At 32.4% G+C, this 16,828-nt stretch overlaps 1 protein-coding gene across 1 annotated transcript; it reads right to left on the reverse strand.

The window, feature by feature from the left end:
- Positions 1 to 4,918: 4,918 nt before the first annotated feature.
- LOC108916643 lies at positions 4,919 to 16,379 on the reverse strand. Its single transcript, XM_018722940.1, has 5 exons — positions 16,192 to 16,379; positions 15,911 to 16,034; positions 14,452 to 15,851; positions 14,025 to 14,223; positions 4,919 to 8,350 (listed from the first exon to the last, which is right to left on the reverse strand). The coding sequence occupies exons 2-5, from the start codon at positions 16,032 to 16,034 to the stop codon at positions 6,660 to 6,662; spliced, it is 3,414 nt and encodes a 1,137-aa protein (XP_018578456.1). The 5' UTR covers positions 16,192 to 16,379; the 3' UTR covers positions 4,919 to 6,659.
- Between the last annotated feature and the right edge of the window lie 449 nt (positions 16,380 to 16,828).

Consider the following 16,828-nt stretch of genomic DNA (forward strand, 5'->3'; position numbering starts at 1 on the left):
CACCTACGAAGGCTGTCCAGGCCTACACGAGATGAGGCAGGATAAAGAGGGATAATCCCCCTCGATCCCAAATCATTGAGGCCAATTTCTAGCCAAGGAATAATGGCGCGCGTGGCGCTTGTGTTCGGGGTAGACGATGGACGGGGCCCACCTTCACGAGACTGCCCAGACCTACAGAGATAAGGCAGGACAAAGAGGGATAGTCTCTCTCGGTCCCAAATCATCGTGGCCACGTTTAACGCCAAAGAACGGGCGCCAGTCTACTAATTAACGAAGCTTATAAAACGTTCACTTTTTTAAGGTCACAGTTTAAATGCCTATTTCAAGTTTAAACCGACAGTATAAAACCCGGCCTAAGGTTCATAACGCTTGAATTTCTTGTACAGATATGTGGTCTGTGGTCGAGCGAATATGTTCGGCAGATTGCACAATAATCCGTACGATATAATAGAATTGTATAATAACCACAGTATAGAAAAAATACTATATCCATCATTTCTTGGCTATGGCTAATCCAACTGAAGAGAATGAAACATTTTAAATCCTATTTCGTGTTGTACGCCTTTTCTGCTTAGGTCGGAATAGGGAGTGTAAAGGGTTAGATATGTGGTAAAGGTAAGGAGCAATAGGAGCATTCGTATGTAAAAAGTGTTGGAAAAATAGAGTAAATTAAGATGGCGCTACTGTATTTGAAAGAAAGCATGCTTAGTTAAGGCAGCAATACACGTTCCGGTGAATCTGTCAGGTAGACCTGAGGCCTGAACAATCCACACACGTTAGGGTAAAATTCGGACGATTCTCTCAATGCACTAGCAGGAACGAGAATAACATGAGAATAAGCATGAAGATGCGCAAACAGTCTAATAATAACGGAAGCTGCCATTTTCAGATATTAGACAGGAAGGGCATCAGTATAATGTTACTTCAACAGTTTAATTCTAAAATTTTTATCTAAAATATAAAATATTAAGAACATTGCAATAATTACTTTTCCTAGATGTTTCAAAACTAGGTACCTACCATATACAGGGTAGGAAAGTACCGATGCTCTATCTGAAATTACGTGAGAGCGATAAAGTAAGTCATAGAAATCCATGCGATAGAGAAGGATGGCTATAATGAAGGCGTCTCATAGTCACCGCCCGTTTCACCCTTCCACAAATAAGAAGTAGATCTTATTTGTGAAAGGGCGAAATGGGCGGTGACTATTAGACGCCTTCACTATACTCATCCTTGTCTATCACATAGATTTCTATGGCTTACTTTATCGCTCTCACGTAACTTCAGATAGACCATCGGTACTTTCCTTCCCTGTAGGTAGGTACTGTAAATGAACTTAAAAGTTATTTTTTTTTCAATCAAACTGAATGATAAAATATTGATACATTCAATGACGAACAAAATAATTTATCCATTATTCATTTAAAAAAGCTTACCTGATTTATATAGGTCCAAGGGAAATAAGTTTTATGAAAAAGAACAGGATAAGGTTATATAAATAATATTTATTGTGGAAACAATTTGGAATGGTAAATAACAATATAATATTGACAATATGTTTCAAATATACATATAGACATTAAAAAAGAAACCATTATATTAAGTACTTAAATACTTTATATGCATTGTGCACATTTTTTTATTTAGATCTGCAAAAGGAATCATAAGCAATGTACAAAAGAAAAATAAGGCGATACAACTTTGTCATTTGCTTTCAATCCCTTTGCTTATAAAAATTCACGTACAACCTAAAATTCTGAATAAATAATATCACTCAAGTTGCAAAGTTAATACTAGCAGTAATGTCTATCATTTCAGAACTAATTTAAAAAAATGAATTTTTCGGATAATAAAAAATATGGAGTAAAAATAAAAAATTTAAAAACTATTTAACAATTTATCTACAACAATTTTTTATTTAACTAGTCATTTGTTAATTTTTTTATTTTTTAACCCAAAAACTACTAAATTTCTTTTTTTAAAAATATAAATTGTATTAGCTTTCACATTTAATTAACTCTATTATAAACATATTAAACTAATTCAAATAAATACAAAAAATTTTTCTTCAAAAAAATCCTTTCAAATGGGGGTCAAACGGTAAGATACCAAAAATTTAGGTATGCAAAAGACATCTAACTTCAGAGACAAGATTTTTTATGAATTTTTATTTTTTTTTAATTTATTTGAAATAACACCCCTTTATAATAGTTAAAAAAAACTATGTATTGTTAAAAAAAAAACAAATTAGAAAATCGAAAATCTACACCTTTTTCTAAGCTTTAAGAACGAACTAATTTTCACTCGTTTCCTGCATAAAACTTACATTTTATTGATTTATCAAATAATCGCGATTAGAGACCGACCGATTAATCGGCTTCGGCCACATTCGGCCATTATTTAAGCCTTCGGCTATGAATCGGCTTAGGCCAAAATTAAGCCGAACTTTTCGTCGACCGTTGCATCGACATTTGACAGTCGACACGGAGCGAGTTTGAGCCTGCACCTGCAACTTCCCGGTCGGATCAGGCAGGGACTACCCGCAATATGTTTTAGATACATTTTTTTGAACGCTGCGCCGTAGGCCGAAGTACTATAGCATAGCAGTATTAGTATTTGTATTAGTGAAAACTGATTTAAAGAGAGACATACTTTAATATTAATTAGAATTTGTTGTTTTATTTATTATATATTATATTTCCAAAACATTATGCATTTTTTTAACTACTTTTATGTTATCTTATCATATTTTTGTTTTTAATTAAAATTGTCAAGTTAATAAAGATATCTTCGGCTTCGGCCGAAGGCGACTCATAAACCGAAGTTCGGCTTCGGCCAAAAAAATCACATTCGGTCGGTCTCTAATTACGATATATAAATGTACTATTTTTTAATCCAAACTATTTTTGAAAACAAAAGATACGTTACAATTTCATAAAAATTGATTAAAAAATATATGTAATAGGCCTTTCTTTTCATTTGGAAATCTTTGAATTAGAAAATTTAACTAAAACCAATTAAAAGAAATCTTTGAAATAACAGACATTAGGTTATTCTAATTAATAGTGTTAAAGTATACATAAAATAATTAGTTCTCAATTGATTTTAAAGTACAAAGTAGAATACTTTTTATAATTATAAAAGAATGACTATTACATTTGATGAAGTTAATTAAAATTAAACATCAATTAAATTACCCAATCAATAAACTCGTGATTTAACCAACCACGCTCAGAAATAATATGTATTAGGTTTTAGTCTTTAAAACAGTAAATTAAAATTGTTTTGGATTTCTTATTTTTTAATTTAAATCATTTAAATGTACTGTTGATTTAAAAAATTATTTATGTATGCATTATTTTTACAGCATAAAAAGCATAAGCATTTCTCTTTTCATTTGACACAAATAATTAAATTTGGTAGGTTCGTAGCATAACATATTGTATATATGCATTAGTTATCGTTCAACGCAAGTAATTAATCAGCCTTAATATATCGACCACCACATTGGCCAACATGGCTGCCGATATACCTATACGGGATGAGTCAGAATTTATTTATTGTACTATTTTATTTACTGTAAAGAAAGATATACTTCTTACATATATCTCAATTAAAACTTTTTGAGGAAGCATTTTGACATTGAGTTAATTGCACCAATTTGATCAGAAGCTTTGGTTAACTTTTTGACTTGCCCTGTATCTAGGCCAATATGATGGGATTAGCAATACGATATATTAGTATTGCTCGATCTCTAGATAGATCAAGTAAAAATATGTTTAAATTCAAGAACTTTACCTGTCAATTAGACGTTGAGCCAAAGAGCATGTGCGGTTTCCTTCTACGGGAGTAAATGTAGCCTACCAATTTACATTTGTCAAGAACACCTCATGAATGTTTCGGATGATACTTTGTAAAATTCAGTTAGTGGCGTTACGAGCTCACAAAGATGGCCGCCGGGCAAAAATCGTAGTTTATCATTATAAAGTCTAGTTTCATTTGTAAGGAGTAAAAGTATCATACAAATTTTGATTTAGCATAAAGCCAGGATCAATGTTTTGGATGATACTGTGTAAAAGTCGGTGGCTTAGTTACGTTACGATGTCACAAATATAGCCGTCGGGCGAAAATCGTAGTATATCATTCTCAGGTCAGGTTTTACTTGTAAGGAGTAAAAGTATAATACAAATTAATCCAGCATAAAGCCAGGATCAATGTTTGGGATGATACTTTGTAAAATTCGGTAGCGTAGTAGTTATGTTATGACGTCGAAATTCCGTTTAGGTGTACAGTATTGACTCTTTAATCCGAAATCCACTAACTGGCCCGACGAATGCCCGTTTCGATGGTCCGAACAAAACTCTTTAATTCGAACAAAATTCGGTTTAACGTATATAGTTCAAATTATAGAGTCAGACTACATAATAAAAAGTAACCGCTAAAAACATAATTCCCCGGCAGCCTCGCAGAAACCCTTTTATGCGAGTCGGAACCTTTCTCAATTAGATCTTTTTAGTTGAAATATTATTGCCGTGCAAACTCGTAACCGTTAAACTGTTTCATTGGTTCTTTTAAAGTATTCTTTTTTATTAATATGTTATGTATTAAATGTATCTACATAAACATATTCAGTATCCAATAATCCCAAAATATCGGTAATTCAAACTTATCTCTGTAAGCCCACATCTTAATTAGTTCGGAGTACAGTGTCGATACTGTATTGGCAAAAATTATAATAAAATATTATATTATAATAAAATATCATTTTATTATAATAATGTAATAATATAATAATAAAAAACATAAAACACACCACAGAAATGAGACAACCCCCAAATCCAAAGCCAAAGGCTGTGTGGAAGGAGGCTACACTTGAAAAAATGCGGACAAACATCCATTATCCATCGACATTGCCAGTGCTGACGCCAGGGATCGAACCCGGACCAAAATAGGAAGTCTGGCCAAGAAATGCTTGCCACCGCATGCTCGACCGACTATGCTACCGTGGTGATGATATAATATAATAATCAATTTGTACAATATCAGTTTTGTTATTCCAATTTGCCTAGATTTAATTTTTTCCTTTTTTTTCAGATATGGATTACGACGCCAGACTTTTCACCATTGCCTAAAAAAGTAAAAATAACAGGTACCACCAATGAATGTATCATTCACTTTACGAGTGACAACAGTAGTTTGGTGACTCTATCATCTACCAAATCATGGAATATGGAAACACAAAAGATTGCTGGAAATTGCAAAGTCAGTTACCGGAGAAGAATTTCCTGCATTAAAGTACCACCGTCAATGTCGAAGCATCTTCAACACGAAATATAAACTCGCTAGTGTTACGACTAAGCAGAACACAATATTATAGGACGAACCATCGGTGTCTTCAAAGTGCAGTTGTGTAAGTACTCATTACACCAAAATATTAACACCGTACACCGTAATACTAGCGTGTTTAGATTTTATGGTGAAGATGCTTCGACATTGACGGTGGTACTTTAATGCAGGAAATTCTTCTCCGATAACTGACTGCAATTTCCAGTAATCTTTTGTGTTTCCTTATTGTCGCTGCGTTCAAGAGAGTTCTCCATGACTCGGTAGATGATAGAGTCACGAAACTGCTGTTGTCGCTGGTACAGTGAATGATACATTCATCGGTTGTACCTGTTATTTTTGCTTTTTTAAGGCAATGGTGAAAAATCTGCTTCGGAATACATATCTGAAAAAAGGGAAAAATTCAATATAGGCAAATTGGAATAACAAGACTGATATTAGTATTGTACAAATTGATTATTATATTATATCATATTATTATAATAATATAATATTTTATTATTATAATTTTTGCCAATACGCCTAAACGGAATTTGGCCGGCGACCATGTTTGTGACGTTATAACGTACTAAGCTACCGAACTTTACAAAATATCATTACGAACATTGATCCTGGCTTTATATTGGATTGACATTGGTATGATACTTTTATTCCTTACAAGTAAAACCAGACCTTAGAATGGTATACTACGATTTTTGCCCGGCGGCCATATTTGTGACGTAGTAACGTAACTAAATTACAGACTTTTACACAGTATCATCCCAAACATTGATCCTAGCTTTATGCTAAATTGCAATTTTTATGATACTTTTACTCTTTACAAATGAAACCAGATTTCAGAATGGTAAACTACGATTTTCGCCCGGCGGCCATTTTTGTAAGGTCGTAACGCCACTAAGCTACTGAATTTTACAAAGTATCATTACAAACATTTATGATGCCTTCATGACGAATCTAAATTAGGTTACATTTACTCCCCAGAAAGGAAACCAAACCGTCCATTTTTGACTACTTGGCTCATCGTCTAAATAATGACATTTCAAAAAGGAAGTATTTCTATAAAAAAAATCTCATTAACTTGATGTACATTTTTCAGTCAGTTAAATTATTTTACAGCAAATGCAATAAATCAGAAATTTCAATATTTTGTCAATTAGTGTCATTTTTAAAAACCAACAGTACATCGTGGGCTACTTTAATTTTACTTTAGAGAATACATCCTCAAAATATTGAACAAAAACATTGAAAATCGCCCACTGTTGTTTATAGACATATGTACAAACTGTAAAAACTTACAGCATTACTTGCTCCCTTAGTCATTTCTTCCTTGAGCTAGAAGTCCTTTCTTTGGGGGCAATAAATTCTAATTCAGGTAAAGATATACTAGGAATCGTACTTTTTTTACTGTTCACTGAAATATTAGACACTTTATTTTTCATATCACTACCACTTTGTACGAAATGCCTTGGGTTGGTAATGATATTAGGAGATGGATTTGCCCAGTTTGACTGTTTATAGATAGATGTGTTTTGCCAATTCTGTTGATAGCCGTTTGAAGTAGCTGGAGGTAAAGGACTTGAAATAAAATCACTCCAATCATCATCATCCAAAGACTGCAAATTGCTGCTTGCACTTTGAGGCTGAGGAAAATTTAGAACTGCTTTGTTTTGACTTAAGTTCCCATTATTAAAATTATATACTTGCGATGCAAACTGATTGCTTATAATAGAAGGATGAATTTGTGGTTTCGGATATAATGCCTTCTGCTGTGAATTTATTGAATTATTCTTTAGCTGCACTTTTGGAGACAAATTTAAAGAGTTACTTGAGGACAACTTAGTCTGAATAAGTCCTTGAGGTGTAATGACTGGTATTGGTTGTTTTGTGGGTTGAATGGTGTTCAGATTTAAAACAGATAAAGGTAAATCTGGACTTGAAGTTCGTTCTTTCTCAGATGAATGAAATTTGTGGACGGGTGAGGGTTTCTGTACGGAAACAAAATCAGACCATTCATCATCATCAAATGAACTATGTTTTGATGCTTTATTCGTCTGTTCATTATTTTTGTCAGGTATTTCTTTTTTACTTTCTATACCACTGTATTCTTGAGGTCGTTTGAATACCATTTCAAATTTTTTAATCTCTTCATCCGTTATTCCAGGATCTGGCCAATTAATTTGAGTTGAAGTGGTTGGTATTGTTGTATAAACGGGTACTGGTTTCAATGGTTCTAGAATTGGTGTAAGAGGCTTAGGCACAGTTGGTTGTGGAGCAGGAACTGAACAATGAAATTCTGTAAAATCATCATCATCAACTACTGCTGGTTCCTTATGCTTAACAGTATTTATTTCTAAACTTGTCTTGTTTTGATCTACATCAGTTACAGAATTTGTCATTGATTCTACTTTAGTTTTTTCTTCTGGGAATGCGAAATTTTTAAAATCAGTGCTGGCCATATTTGAGCTAGAAGATACTATAGGTTCTTTAATATCAGGTTGTAGAAAGCTAGAATTCTTTACTTCTATATTATTTTTTTGAATAGCAGTACTTTCTGGTAAAACCATCTGGAAATCATCAAAATCATCATCATTTTCCTCAAGCGCTACTACTTCTTTCCTTATAAATTCTGGCGTTTGAATATTTGGCAATTCTTCATCTCCTATTTCCAAATCTTTCCTAGGCAATTCAGGAGTAACTATTGTGGGTTGAAGCCAATTTGTGATATCTAAAGGCAGTTCTTTAGCATCATTAGATATGTAAGTTTCTCGTAAAGGTACTACATTTTGCCAAGTTTCTGACCCTGTTGGGGACTGATAAGAAGTAAAATCCTCAAAATCATCTACATTCTCTTCAGAGACCTGTTCAAGGTCATTTTTTGAAGGTACTTTTTGTGATGTTACTGGTTTATCCATAATTTGTGGTTGTAATATCGACTGTTCACCTGATAATTCAAAAGATTTTCTTTCACCACTTGTTTGGGCCATTTCTGCAGACTCTTTAGGTACAGCTAAAATTAACCACATAAGAATTTATTATACTGTTTTATTAAAAATTTAATTTTTCAGAAATTGTGTTTTTTTGTTTTTGTCAATTATTTATGAGAACTTTACTTCTATTAAGTAATTTTTACATAAATATATTACCAGCAAATATTTTTAAATGAATTATGCATTCAGAAAAAATATCTGGCATATATTTAAATATTATTAAATTTATATTATTCACGCTGGCAATTTTTATAACATTTTATCAGCGATGTCAAATAAAAGTAAAATGTAAGTAATGTTTACATTACTTAATGTACTTGTAAAGTGGCTCATTATATAGAAATAGCTATCATAAGCTTTCAAAGTTTTATTATTGTGGCATTCTTAGGCAGTTTTTTGGAAATTTTATCATTTCTAACCCTTTCATTCAGCGAGAAGAAAGTATTTGAAAGAAATTTTCAAAATGAAGAAATACAACAGTATTTTTGAATTCACACTTGATTCGTACATTCCTTTGTTCCATTTAGTGCTAATGTAAGAAGAATTTAGCAGGTCTTGGTATGTAACAGGATCATCTCACAAAAATGTTAGATTCAATGTCAATTTTTTTATACATAATATTTTGTACGTATACTTTTATAATCCTGTTAGGACGCTAATAGTACTGGAGATATAGCCAAAAGAATGTGTCATATTAAAAGAGATTAATGTTAGTGGCTAGCCTATCAATAAAGTCTCTATATTGTGAGTGCCATAAACCCAGCAGTTTGGCTTAAAAAAGGTGATAACTGGCAAATAGTTAAGTTTCTTATAGCTGTTTTACATTGACAATTTATTGATCAATTAATTCATGAAGTCGCTTCATCAAGAAATTGGACAAGTGTAATGCACCAAATCTGCTGTCAAATAACTTAATGAATTTATTCATCAAGTTATTGATGAATTAGGGCATGTTCTAATTTTCGTCAATTTCTTCGTGTAGTTCGGAAGTACCAACCCAACAGATTTCCGGCCTCAGATCAGTAATGAGGTTATGTTATTGGAATATGTAAATAATTGTTTGGCGTCATACTAGTTTTGCATTGTTTTTACTGATTTGTTACTTACAAACACTAATATTTATATAATATGTGTCACAACGGTACCGCTGTTGTATCACTACAATTATGAGTGGAAAGGTGACATTTTTGAAATTTATTTGCTTCTTTGATTCATTGGTAGAACTGATTCATGCCTAAAAAAACTTGATAAAGTCTGTAGCAATGTAAAACCACACTGTTTACCAATAAATTCGTGAATTAATTCATGAAGAACTTCGTCAATTTATTCATCAATAAATTGTCAATGTAAAACAGCTATTATTTATATTATCAAGTTTAGAAAAAATATGACATTTTTTTCATTAATAGTTCCTTGAAATTTACCTTTCAGATAAGTTAGACACTGTATGTTTTGTTTTTCCCAAATTCTAGGAAAATGAAGGCTTTGACAACAAATATCATTCAGCAACTAAAATATTTTCTCATTGCAGGAACTCTAGGAACAAAGTTCCCTCTAAACTGTTTCGAAAGTTGCGCAGACATTTTTGTATTGCATTTAAAAATGGCAAAAATCCAAACACAAAAATGCTTTAAAATGTAATTTTCAAGAATTTTTATTAAAAAAAAAATTGACTTCAAACACAGGCACAGGACCCCCCCCCACTTGCACAATTTTACATTCGTTTTTAACGGGAACGTTTTTAAGAGGGAACGTTGTCTACAAATCAAATCTGCATTATCGTACATTCTTTTGGGTATAATTCCCACATCACTGGATCTACCAAACCACAAAACACCACCATGAGAAAGTGTTCTAATAGATTAAATGATATTTCACTTTTCTGATATTATACATGATATAATGGAATTACTGTTGAATCTAACATTCTGATGTGATAATGTACACAAAAAAATTATAAAGAAAGTACCTTTGTACGGTGACAAACATTCATCATGCATAATTAGAATTGTACTTACATTGCAACCAAATATCCCAGTCGTTCAACTCATTTGTGGGAGACGAGGAATGATTTGAGTTAGAGGATGCATTGCAAGTGGGGATATCCAAGGAAGCTACTAGCTGTTCTAAATCTAACAGCATAGTTTGAGAGTCTCGGATAGAAATAAAAAGTAAAAGACAAATAAAACAACAGATCAGGTCAATAGGTCATCAGATTTTGTTTAGGATTGGTGGAAATGTATAGTAAGGAATCCGTAGCGAGCATGGAAATTATTTGTCAGTATATTAGCTTTCAGATATGCACTACATCTACTACTAATGCTAGATTATGTATTATTGTAATTAATATTGGAGATTGGACTTGTAAATTTTATTAAAAGCCGATAAATATGAGTACAACCTAACAATAGCTACACACACGTTTTAAAATTAAGACCATTTTCTTTAAGGGCATGATAATTTGATAAAAAAACGCAAAAGCTCCCATGAATAGGAGTTTTAAAATACTTCACTAGCGATTGAAATTAACTTCATGGACTTGAACTAATGAGTTAATGCTTTTGGTCTTTTTAAAATGCACTTAAGTGAATTCATTTATATCATCCATAGTTGCAAAACTTTGTAAATTCATTAATGTAATAAAATAATTTTCACATTAATATTTTGACTTTCAAATTAAAGTTTTATTCCAAATACATGGTGTACAAACGTTAATCACAGGTAGTACTCAAAAAATACTGAAATTTCTTTTTAATAATTCATAGTTCTATATCATAGTAATTTAACCCCTAATTTGGCTTTTTCTAATGTTCTTTCTATAAAAAAAAGAATCCTAATTTGAGGTTTGAAAAGTGGACCGTTAAGAAGCACTTCAAATACCAACTAATAAATAGCACTTAAAGCCCAGGTTGGACAACTTATACAATGAGAAAATGTACTTATATATCATAAGGGAAAAACTTCGGAGTTTAATATATCGAGTAGGCCATTTTAGTGATGCATGTATAGAGAGCTCAAAACTAACAACTATATGAGAGAGAGAAAACAGTTAAATGAGGGAAATTTAAGACTATTCTGTTAGTAATTTGATGGTGCTCACAGATTCGCTCTAGCTATTGTGGTTTTTTAGGTAAAGGGTGCGGCAAGATAAATTCCTTATTTGAAATGAGCGCTCTGAAGCTGATGGGAGTCCCAGGTGGCTATGCGTGGTCTCATTCGAGAGGGGATCCTAAAGTTTTGTTAACTAATTACACCAGGAAAATTAGCGAAAATAAAAGAGAAACTCAAAAAAAGTCCTATCCGCGAGATTATTGTAAAATTGTCTAAAGGAACATAATACAAAACATCTCTCATCTCGTGAGTCAAAAATTTTATTAGCTAACTTTTCTATTTAAACAAAAAGTGAGGAAAACAGTTTTTTCACTTTGCAAGGAAAACCAATTTTAGCGAAAAGTGTTGCAGTTTTGCGATCCCCGCGGCATTCGGCGTGCAAACATGCGTCTGCTCTTAGAATTTACGATTGTTCCGTGATTCGAAATATGAAGGATGAACTTAATTTCCATCCTTATAAGTTGGCCATTGTGCATGAACTTTTCGAACACGACTTTAATGCTCGAAGAAATGCTTGTGAAGTACTTCTTGAACATGTCCCTCAAGACGCGTTTGTGTTTTTTACTGATGAGGCTCATTTTAATTTGACTGGATATGTCAATAAAATATGCGCTATTGGGCCGCCAACAACCCCCGAGAACTCTATCAGACGCGTTTGCATTCACGTGTCACCGTTTGGTGCACAATCTCGGCAAACAGCAGAATTCAGTTCAACCTGTATATCGACAATGGAGGACGTAACTTTCCCGATAGATATAATTTTTAAAACGGTTTAAACTTTAAATGTTTAACTTTTTAATAAAAAAAAAAAAAATTGAAAATATATCTTTACTACTTTTAGTTTTATTGCATTATGAAATGAGGAAGTTATCTTGCCGCACCTTTAATTTTGAAATAAAACTTTTCATTCTTATAATTTTCTGAAATCTAGCAGTTTCAATAATTTTTTCATAAAATTCTTAAATTCCTCACAATTTTACCGCCAAAGCAATAGTCACATGACATATAGTTAAAAGTTGCGAAAGATGCAGATTCACTAACATCTTCCTAGTATGTGATCTAAATATCTATATACCTAACTAAAATTATATGTGCGCTTACAGAAGTTCAAACATATTTTTTCCAAATAAAATAGAATGACGTGGGCAACATAATTTGTCATCAGTTGACGAATTTAAAATCCTATTCAAAATGATGAGACATATGAATGTTTAGATACTACCCATAATACTTAACTTGACCTAACCTAATCTGACTTGCATAAATCGTTTTTCTAAAATTTTGTGTACCTATACTTTAGATAGCACTCCCCCCGATAAAGATAGAGTTTAAGTCTATTCAGAACATCAAACTGCTACTAAGTACTGCAGAAGCTTATTTTTAGCGAGTATAAATCTAAATTTTATTTGTAATAAAAAATATATTTATAAAACTAATAAATTTTAACATCATTATTGTCAAGTGTTTTTATTTTTTCTTAAACTTCTAAGGTTAAGCTAATTTAATATTTATATAAAATTTGTCTTTATTTTACTTAATAGATAATATATAAATGTCTACTTAGTGGAAAATTTACAAATATTCAAGGCTCAAGAAGAAACACGAAGTGACAATCTATGCATCGATATTCTATAAGTACAGTTGACGCCACCCAAATGTGAACACATTTTGGTAGTTATGGAAATTTTATCTGGATTTTATCATAGTAAATCAGACTTTTTTTAGTGGCGTAACACAGAGAGGGTATTCTTATGGATAAATTCGACCAAGGCATTGTCTTCTGCGTCACTGGAAACCTTCCCGACACCTTGCCTGCTAGATCTTTGTAATATTGTTCTCGCCAGCGCTGTTTAATATAAAGTATACAACTCTTACTGACATTTAAATCAGCAGCTACTTCACTCAAAGACCAATTATCTTCTAATTTAGCTATAGCCCTTGCTCTATGCGCTTCAGTTAAATGCTCCGGCATATTTCACGTTACTTGTTTACATTTAATTATGTTTGCTCTAAGTGACATATATGTATATTTGACAACTATTGAATTTTACGACTATGATTTGAAGTTTAAATTACACGGTACAATATTGCCGTTCACATTTGGGTGGCGCCGACTGTACCTACCACCTACTTAATCCTGACATGATATATAAAAAATATAAAGCTATATTGGTTTGTATCATCTTACTTTTCCACTAGTATACAATTTCAATATTGTAGTACTTTGTTAGAAGAAATGGGGTTTCAATTTCTAATCTTAAGTGACATTGTTACTTAAATGGTAAATTTTTTCCACTACAAAGCAATATGATTTTTTGGACGAAAAAAAGTGTTAACCCTACATCACTGTATTATAAAAAAATTATTAAAGCAGCATCAAATAAATCAATCAATAACAATGCACCGAATTTTATTCCAATCGGCTTTTGCAAGTAAAGGTATTAGAATAAAAAAACCTAAACCAATAATGGTTCAATCAATACTTTTTTGAGTACTACGTGTTTTTAATGTTTGATTCACCCAAACTAGGACATCCTCTACAGTTGTAATTGTATTATTAGACATTAAATCTGAAATACTTACAATCAAGGGGGTTAACAAGCCCTGATCCATTCCAATCAAACTGAGCACTAGGAATATCACTACTAGATGGCTGTGAAGAAGTGGACGGACTAGACTTCAGTGTGCAAGGAGATATTTCAGTTTTAATAGGTTCTAGTGGCGTAAGGCCTAAATTTGCAGCAAATCTAGGCATTGAAGGATTCCACGATGCTCCATATAACTATAAAGTAGAACGAAATTTATTCATTTTTGGGACACCCTGTATTAACATGGATAGAAAGCTAGATAGCAATGTAACGAACTCAGGAATGGACACTTTCATTATCAATATACTTATAATTAGGATTATCCGAGGGATTATCTCTATTGCACACTTAATTAAGAATAAAGTAAGTGTATTTATAAAATATAATTTTTGCTGTAATACAGGATACTTGAAAATACTTACTATGTTCCTCGCATCAATATTAAGAGCCTTCAAAAGCATATTCTGACTAGCTGATTTTGACCACAAATAAGTCAAAGCATTGGTTTCTGTAATATCCTTTAACTCATTAAAAATGAAATCATTGCTTTCTACATCAGCATATTGATAGTCCTCTTCAACAGTATTAGAGAGAGGAAAAATTTCTTTCAAAATAGAATCTGCTTTTTCCAAAGCCTGTTTTTCATTTAACAATAAAAAAACTGGTTCCTCCACAACTTCAGCAAAATTTGCAAAATTACCAAAATCACTCTGTTCTGGAGAAAGCTGTAACTTGTCTTGTTTAGAGTCTTGCTCAAATGTATTCGATGTAAATTCACAGAAATCATCAAAATCATCTTCATCTACAGGGTTCACTATTTTCTGTACAATATCTTCTGAAGTTGTTTTTGTAGGAATTGTAAAATTTTCATTTTGTAACTTTTGTTTGCAAAACGTTTCATCAGAATAATTACTACTTATGTCTTCAGTTTTTGAATAGTATGTTGTTTCTGTAGAATTTTTATATTCGGTATCTGCAAATGCAAAGTCCGCAAATTCATCATCAGTACAAATTTGCTTTATATTCACATTTTCATCATTTTTTATACTATCATCTTCAAATGTGTTCCATACCGTAAAGCTCTCATGACTAGTTTTTTCTTCACGATTTTCAGTCAGATTAGAACTGTTTTGTTCTATAAATGATTTCTGTGTACAAATAGCATCATTTAATTCCAAACTTTTAGTAATCTCCGAGGTAATTTTTTGACTACTGTTTTCTTCACTACTCAACTCACAAAGAGGTGTATCAACTGTTATATTATCAAAAACACCTACATTTTCTAGATTCATCTTATCCTCCTCATTATTACTTAAACTGCAGATTTCTTCTTTTACATTACTATCTACTGTAAAACTTAAAGGCTTTTCTTTAATCTCAGTTGAAAATAAATTTTCAGTTTCTTTATTATCATCTGTGATCCTATTGTCCAATGTCTGTTGATTAGAAATAGATTTAATTTCACTGTCAACATCTTGTTGCTGTTCTGTAATATTGTCATTAAGTGAACTAAAATTACAGTAATTTTTTGAATCAGCATCAGAACCATTTTCAAGGACGTTATCGTGCATGTTCGGAGTATCAGTGACTGTATTTTTAGCATATTGCAAAATATTCTCTTCTACACTTTCTATATATTTCTCCTCCACATTGCACAATTCATTAAAACTTTCACTATTTTTCCTTTTATCTTGAAAATCTTTATCTATTCCTAAATCCACTTGTACTATTTTATTTTTTTCCGAGTTACTATTAATATCCAATCCATGTGAATTGGATACCTTCTTTGGCGAATGATCTGGAGATGGGGGCAATGATAAATCTGGGAAAAAACATTAGATAGTATAATTTTACAAAACTATAAGATTTAAAATCTCTTACTGTCACAGCCATAAGATAAGTCATTAACTCCCGTAAAATCCCCAAATTCATCATCATCATCATCCTCTGGAGATGGTGGTGGAGGAGGTGTGTTACTCAACAGTGGTGGAATAATATTCGACATCTGAAAAAAAAAATAAAATAAAATTTAGCTCAAATTAAAAAAAATATTATTAGAAATTTAGTTACAAGTAGACATATAAAATTAACAGAATGACCTTGAGGTTACTACGTTATTTACTGTTTTCCACGTTAAAAGTAAAAGAGTAATAAGGTCTCACCTGAATGTTAATGTCTTGTGAAATATGCTACTTTTTTGTTTCTCTCAAAGTGAAAGGGTAGTGAAAAGAATAGTGATGCTTATCTTTTATCACTTGTAAAAATGATTACGCCACCATACTTTTCTTCTTTTACTTTTTCATGAATATTTGTTATTATTTTTTATTGACGAACTTGAGGACAGGTGGCCATATTGATTTTATTTGACACTTGTCAAAAGTAGCAATATTTGGTTTTTTAAATTTATTATATTGGTACTATTGAATGGGTACTTAATTATTGTTTTTGTGTTTCTATGGAAGTATCATAGAAACCTTCCTTCTAGAAATATCAATCATCACGCGCCATTATTCCATGGCTAGAAATTGGCCTCAATGATTTGGGATTGAGAGGGATTATCCCTCTTTTTCCTGCCTCATCTCGTGTAGGCCTGGACAGCCTTCATAGGTGGGCCCCATCCGTCGTCTACCCCGCCCGCGGCCTGTGTAGGCGCTTTGTGGGACCTCCATTTGTCCTGGCTGGGCCCCGCCGGCAAGGGCCCTTTCTTCTGGCGCTCTTCTTGCTTCGCCGGCTCGTCTGTGTGTCAGTTCAGAGCAAACAGCCGAGCTGAGCGGACGTGTTTGTTTGTGAGGTGAAGTG

The sequence above is a fragment of the Anoplophora glabripennis genome, unplaced genomic scaffold (assembly GCF_000390285.2).
Source record: "Anoplophora glabripennis isolate ALB-LARVAE unplaced genomic scaffold, Agla_2.0 scaffold2224, whole genome shotgun sequence".
NCBI classification, from domain to species: Eukaryota; Metazoa; Arthropoda; class Insecta; order Coleoptera; family Cerambycidae; genus Anoplophora; species Anoplophora glabripennis.